Source organism: Rhagoletis zephyria, unplaced genomic scaffold (genome assembly GCF_001687245.7).
Source record: "Rhagoletis zephyria isolate East Lansing unplaced genomic scaffold, Rhagoletis_zephyria_1.1 Rzeph_scaffold_00886, whole genome shotgun sequence".
Lineage (NCBI taxonomy): Eukaryota > Metazoa > Arthropoda > Insecta > Diptera > Tephritidae > Rhagoletis > Rhagoletis zephyria.
In genome coordinates this window covers 123,335-130,823 of record NW_016157970.1, presented here as the reverse complement: position 1 = coordinate 130,823, position 7,489 = coordinate 123,335, and the positions used below count along the sequence as shown (strand labels likewise).

The 7,489-nt window shown below is 35.3% G+C and overlaps 1 protein-coding gene across 1 annotated transcript; it reads right to left on the bottom strand.

Moving 5' to 3' along the window:
* Window positions 1-502: 502 nt before the first annotated feature.
* Window positions 503-4,970, bottom strand: LOC108361939 (ATP-binding cassette sub-family F member 3). The gene is made up of 10 exons (XM_017614729.1): window positions 4,463-4,970; window positions 4,298-4,406; window positions 4,078-4,240; window positions 3,780-4,000; window positions 2,535-3,182; window positions 2,292-2,465; window positions 2,006-2,186; window positions 1,613-1,922; window positions 1,462-1,553; window positions 503-1,341 (listed from the first exon to the last, which is right to left on the bottom strand). The coding sequence occupies exons 1-10, from the start codon at window positions 4,533-4,535 to the stop codon at window positions 1,186-1,188; spliced, it is 2,127 nt and encodes a 708-aa protein (XP_017470218.1). The 5' UTR covers window positions 4,536-4,970; the 3' UTR covers window positions 503-1,185.
* Between the last annotated feature and the right edge of the window lie 2,519 nt (window positions 4,971-7,489).

The window sequence follows — 7,489 nt, the reverse complement described above, 5'->3', positions numbered from 1 at the left end:
GTCACGACACCGGCTGTCGCAGCGGAGCCCCACAAACGCAGTCGGCGTTTCGTTTAATTTTTCTTTTTGTAAAATTATCAATTCACAAGTATCATATCAGCAGCATGAATAAGCGTTTTTAATGTTAAAAAGTATAATGAAAAAATGTAGGATTAATTATCNAAAAAAAAGCTGAGTATGCAGTTTTTTTGCCAATTAAATTTTAGTATAATAAAGTGCAAGTATGACGAAGTTTTTGGAACTCTCATTGTTGGGGTTTGTTTGTAGAATTAATCATATTTTTATAAAAAATTTGCGAAAAGTAAAATATCTAAAAAATAGTTGCCGGTATTGTAAAAAATTCGCTGGACCTAAACTTTATTGACTGACTGTATATTTGAATGTTGTTCAAGAAGCGAATGTAGAGTGCTCTAAAACAACTTTCGCGTTAAAATGAATTTTCAATTATTATATGAATATATACATATATAATATGANCTAAAACAACTTTCGCGTTAAAATGAATTTTCAATTATTATATGAATATATATATAATATGATACTGCACTTAGCATTTCAGCAGCTGATTTAACTGATTAAAAATAGTGTAAGGTACCTCAAAGTTACCGCTTATTAGGTGGGGTAATATAAATAAAACGGTGGAAAGGATAACATTGTAATGAATGAATTAATCATTTTAGCATGTAAGCAATCAGAAAATTTTTATTTAAGGCTACATAGATTCGATCGCTCACATAGCTGCAAGACGGCAGCAAAAATATCAGCGCGAGGATTCAAGAAGTCACCTTATAAATTGACGTCAATAAATCAAATGTTCCAACGACAGACGGCTCAGATTTCTATCTGACCTAGGAGCGTCACTTCAGCAACTTTACATAATATTTTTCAACAAAAACCAACGACTTTCCGATGACCGGTAATACGTTGCCAAAACGAGCAGGGGAAACAGACAATGACAATCACTTCAGCACACCACGAAAGATCAAACATACAAAAGTAATAAAAACAAAAGAGATAATTTAAAGCGACTACTGCTTTTTATTTTATTTTTTCATATAGATGCATTTTAATAATTTATAAGCAGTTGTAAAATATCAATGTATGTATTTACTTCGCCAGTGCACGAGCATAAATTACAAGTATAATGAAATGAATACAAAATACAATTTTACACTAAAATTCAATTTAACTATTCGCCGCTTCAATTTCTTTGTAAACTTCACGTTTGTATTCATCCAAACCACCTTCCATAGCGCGTACAGTACGATTGCCGCAAACCCAAAGCTCCTTGCAAACGACCTTGATAAGACGTTCGTCGTGAGATACTAAAATGACGCCACCCTATGAAGAGAAAAATGTTGTTTTAATAAAAAAATTGAATACATTTTTGTAGCGAAAATATTTGGTACGAAATATCAGATGACATAATAGTTCAGCCTAACATTCGAGGCTTAGCAATACCTTAAATGCATTAATCGCTCTTCCTAAGGCATCAATGGTCTCAATATCCAAGTGATTTGTAGGTTCATCAAGCACCAAAAAGTTAGGATCGGCTAAAAAAACAAAATTCCGATAACTAGTGATTTATTTCAATTATTTTAGTACACAATACCCATGCACATTTTCGCAAGAGCTACACGCGATTTCTGTCCTCCCGATAAACTGGCAATGCTCTGCAAAGCCAACTGCCCTGATATGCCAAAACTGCCCAATTGTCGTCGGTATTCTTCATCCGGCCGTCCTTGGAAGAGTTCGGCCAAAACGCCCACACAGGTGGTATTCATATTCAAATGATCGACGTGATGTTGCGCAAAGTAACCAATACGAAGACCCCGATGCGAAATGATGTTGCCATGTATGGTGGTCAATTGACCAACAATGATTTTGAGCAATGTTGTTTTACCAGCACCGTTTTCACCTACCTAAAACAACGAATGTATGCATACAAAATTCGTAGAAGTCAAAGATATTTATATATATGTAATTAGATCACATTTCAACTTACTATACAAATTCTAGAATCGGAGGTAGCTGATAAATTCACATTTTTAAAAACGGGCAATGGATCTGTGTCTTTATATCTAAATTCGATTTCGGATAAAGCTAATACCGGTGGATTTAAAGGTTCAACATCAGGGAATTTCAGTTTAACTTCGATTTCTTTCTCAACAGGTTTCAATTCGGGGCTGAAATTGGAAGTTGAATGTACAAATTAATGGACTGATTAAACCTACACAGAGTTTAAAGCTAGCAATACGACTTAGCCTAACACTTATATTTTATAGACTTACAGTTTTTCCAACATTTTAATTTTTGACTGCACGGATGAAGCGCGGTTAGCGTTGTAACGAAAGCGGTCGATGAATTCTTGGACGTGCGCACGATGTGCCATTTGTGCCTCATATTCGCGCCGCTGGGACTTCATCTTTTCGTTTTTAGTCTTTTCAAACTGCTCATAATTACCTCTACATGAAATTTTTAATATTAGTTGCCGAATAGCAATTACATTGGCAAACCTGTATTCATTAACTCACTTGTAAGCTTCCAGTGCCTGGGAATGTAGATGTATGATATCCGTTGGTACAGTTTCCAAAAAGTTACGATCGTGAGAAACAACTAAAAGCGTTGTCGGCCAAGTCTGAAGGTAATTTTCCAGCCAAATAATAGCCTTAATATCCAACATGTTTGTCGGTTCATCGAGCAATAGTAAATCGGGTTTGGAGAAGAGCGCACGTGCTAAAGCCAAACGCATACGCCAGCCGCCAGAGAAAGATCTAGTTGGTCTTTGCTGCATATCGGCGTCAAAACCCAAACCACGTAATATAACAGAAGCACGTGCCACCGCTTTGTCAGCTTCAATATTTTGCAATTGTGCGTACACTTCATTCAATTCGGAACTTAATTTCGTATCCTGTACACCGCTATTTAGTGTGGCAAGTATTTCTTTTTCGCGTGTCAATAGGCGATTACGCTCTAAATCACATTCCAAAACACTATCAACGGCTTTAGTATCATTGCCTACTACTTCCTGTTCGACATGAAGCACGCTAATGTGTGAGGGAATGGCCAATTGACGATCAGATATCATGCGAAGCAGGGTGGTTTTACCCAAACCATTACGGCCGACTAGACCATAGCGCCGGCCGCACGATAACAACAAGTTTGCATTTTGCAACAGAACCCTGCGAATAAATAATGAAATATATCTACTTGCTGGTTGGCATTCAAGAGGGTGGGTTATGTACAGGGAACGGATTTTTAGGACCTAAAGATCTATAAAAAAAAAGGCAAAATAAAATAACTTTTAGGCAGGAAAAGGCACTTGAAGTGGCAAATTGGCAAAGGGAACTAAAGAAAGAATTTATTTTAAGGATGTTTATTTTACAAGTCAAAAGAGAAAAATTCATTATATGAAAAATGTATGCTTCAAATCTTTAACTATTTTCTCTTTTCTAGTTTTTAATTCACAAAACTTTAATCTCTATTGTTGTACATAGTAACATTGGACCACAAGATGCATTTTGAAGTTTTCTGGCAGCATTTTTATTCGATTTTCGCGAAGAAAAGCCTTGAATGTACTAAACGTCCGTTGACGTTAGTTGATACAAGTGGTCCCAATTTAAATATGGAACGTTTAAAACATTCATATCCAAAATCAAATATATATATATGGAATCAGGGAAAGCTAAATCGTGGACATTGTTAATGGAATATATTCTGACTCTTTTGCAGAAAAAAAGGTAATTTCCATTAAATCCGTTCCCTGGTTATGTACATACTTGTCACCAAAAGCCAAATCGAAGTTCTCGATTTTAATGTCCATCGAACGATTGGTACCCTTTTGTTCCATTTTAGTATTTTTCTTGCTCATTACTTGTGAAGCTGTTGCAGTTTGCAGCTTGACGGGCGCGGCTACGGCTGATTTTCCCACGTCAGACCGTTTTTCTTGCTTTTGCTGTAGCTTTGCTTCGGCCTTCTCTAGTTTCTTACTATTTACCTTCTGCATTTAAAAGAAATTATGCACATGCATGTTATGGTTTTTATTATATTGAATATTATATTGAAAAAATATTTTACCGATCCACCGTCCTTTGAATTAAGCCATATGCTTTGCATATTTTTATCAACATTTTCCATCTCTTTTGCCATTTCGGCGATATTGACGGGTGCATTTAATACTTTACGTGTCTCATTTTTAGTATTTTTTTTGATGATATTATAAAATTGATCGCAGAGTTCTCTACAAGAAAAAAAGTTTATTATTAAAGTAACTCCCAATTTTCGTTTTGCAACTAACCTTATATCATCCTCTGTCTTTTCCATATCAATGCTTTGCAGTATATCACCCACGGCCTCATATATATCATCGCATGACTCAAAGTCTTCCAAACTACCACATAGTACACCTGAAATGCGAATTTGTCGATGGATCTAACTTCTCTTCAGAATGTGACAAACTCACCCTCCACATAATCCTTTAGCTCATTGTCAATGGCTGGAAACTCACGCTGTAAAATATGCGTAAATTTGCCCATTTTTATCCCTCCGTGCAGTTCTTAAATTCCTGGAACGTGGTATACTTTCCCCACTGCAAGGCAGTAGCCAGCCTTCAATGCACAACACGATAAATTGCCACACAGTTGCACTACTGCTGTTACTATTTGGGCACTGTTTTTTTTTCAACTTAAGTATCTTCTAACTACCGTTGATAACTAATAGTTTGCGCTACATAAAATTTATATGAAAATTTGCAAAAATTCCATACAATTTGTACACGCAGGAAAAAGTTCACAGAAGGAACAATCGGAAAATCATCGATGCATCGAAAATATCGATGTTTTGCTTCGATGCATCGAAAATTTTCCACTCGATGTATAAATAGTCATGTATCGATGTTTTTTGAAAGCTGACATCTACGGTACATTGAACCGTCATTCCAGTTTTAAAATTGTTAAAAAAAAAGAGGTGACTATGGCCAAAAAATTTAAATGGCTGCAAGAAGTTCCGTTAGAAACATAATTAGCACAGTCGCAGTAATTTATTTTAAATTTTTTACAATTTTGTTGTGAAACATTATATGAAAAATCCTATGCCCTTCGATGCATCGAAAAATATTGATGTACATTTCGATGCATCGAATCAAAGAAAAACATCGATGTATTTTTGCCACTGATATTCCTAGTTCACAGCTGGGGTAATAACCAGTGATCGGACTTCGTATATGGAGTAATAAACCTTTTTGTGTACTCCTCATGCGGGCGCCGGGGGTGGGGGTTGGGGTACAATCTGATTAGGGTTGATAATGAGAAGGACCATGAATTTTCATGAACGAAAGACACAAGATCAGGTAAGAACAAGAGAGTTAAAAAAGTCGATTTTTTGTAGCGGGTTCTACGCCATCTTGTTTCACTGGAAAACGAGCAAAAAGTAAACAACGCAAAGAAAACAACGAAAACCAAAATTATTGTCAGCCACTTTAAACGCACAATTTAGGTAAAATGATGCAATAAAATGTTTGAAAATGTGTTGTCATGTTGAATTAACTCTTGTTTACTTAAATAAAAGTGTAAAATAGTGGTGCTTGTGATGTAACCAAACGCTCATCTGACGAACCCGCTTTCGCAAACTTTTTTCTCGAAACCAGTTACAAATACAACGTCGCGTTATTACGTGATCTTGTATTTGGACTTTCAAAATTGTGTGGTAGAATCTGGAAAAAATGTGGTAGATTTCAAACTGTGGCAGATCTCGAGTTTTGGATCAAACTTTGTACAAAAATTAAAAAAAAATTCTGCAAGAATCTAAAAAGAAATGAATTTTAGTGTAAAAAGTGCAAGATTGAAGTTTCTAAAAATTGCGTTGAGCTTCGGCAATTTTTTTCCTTGACAGTGTAAAGCAGTTCCTTCCATATCAGGATATTTTTTGAACATATTTTGAAAGATTTCTGTAATCTTGCGGAGAGCTGCCAGCTTTTCTTTTCATCACATCACGATGTAGCGAACAAATGTTGCACGTTCCAGAAACCGCTACTTGGGATTTACTGATTTTGACAATTCTAAAGTAAAAGTAAACAACGCATTAGAAACTTTAGATGCACTGAAATTTGCTAATACTTTCACAAATTTATTAGCGCAACCATGATAAAAACGTAACAAGGTAAAACCATTGAGAGGCAGTCTGACGTTTGCCAACAATATAATTTTAAAATCAAAACTCAAACTCACACACACATTCTCATTTTCAATCTCAAACAACAATTGTGAGCAATTTAATTTTTTTATTTTCAATTTTATATGATTTTAAAATGTTGGCAAACGTCAGAAAAAAATCATGGCCGACGAAATGAGAGAATGAATTTACCTTGTAATGTTTTTATCATGAGCGCAACAACTTATTTTTTACAGAAATTATTTTTTTTTGGTAGAAAACCACTTAATAAAAAACATTTGTTTTGAAGTTTTTTGTTATGTTGAAAGACTCCATTTATTTTAAGAAAAGATTACTAAAAAATTAATTTAAATAAAAATTCTTGAAACAATTTTTCGTTTTGTTGTAATTAAGGCAACTAGCACCGGATTACGGATCCTGAACCCCGGGAATCCCGAGCCCTTTTTTGAGTCCTGAAACCCCGGGATCAAGCCCACGGGATCCCGGGATATAATTTCTACCTCCGATTAGTGCTAATCAGACATTGAACAACCGGCCCTAAAGAAATGAAATAGGTAAAATTTTGACAGCTTATAAACATGTATACACACATGAGTTGCGTTCCCCAACTTTTCTGGGGGTTAAAACCTGTAAAACTGTCAAAAGGCAAAAGAAGCCAGAGAACCGAGTACGGGAACGCTTTCTGGTAAATTCCTGTAAGTTCTTGCGAGTTAGGGAATGCAATTATGTATACATATGCTTGGCGGTAATAAAAGCTATGTTTCAGATAATTATCACTAATTTCTGCTGGAGAGCGGTTCTTAACCCAAAAAACTAGCAGCTCTCTCTCGTTCTTACGCTCTTAATTTTTGCTCCTGCTAATTCCTGCTGGTACAATTTTTACTAGCAGGAACTAGCAGCTGTCAAAATGGACAAACAAAAATTCGGGCCAAATATTTCCAATAGTCAAATACATCGATCAGCTTTTTACTTGCTAGTTTCTGCTAGTTTTGCGTTTCTTTACTATTTCTTTATTTCGCTCTCTGTGAGCATAACTCTCGTTTCTTGCAAGTTATAAATCAAAAATAAATTTTAACAATTTCTGCAACACACAAAAACAGAGCTTTCGCACTTGCGTTTGTTTGTTTTTTCAACTGTCAAACTTTTACTTGGTATTTGGCACAGCAAAATTCAATTTATTTGTACACCACAGCAAATTTTTCCATAAAANCTGCTAGTTTTGCGTTTCTTTACTATTTCTTTATTTCGCTCTCTGTGAGCATAACTCTCGTTTCTTGCAAGTTATAAATCAAAAATAAATTTTAACAATTTCTGCAACACA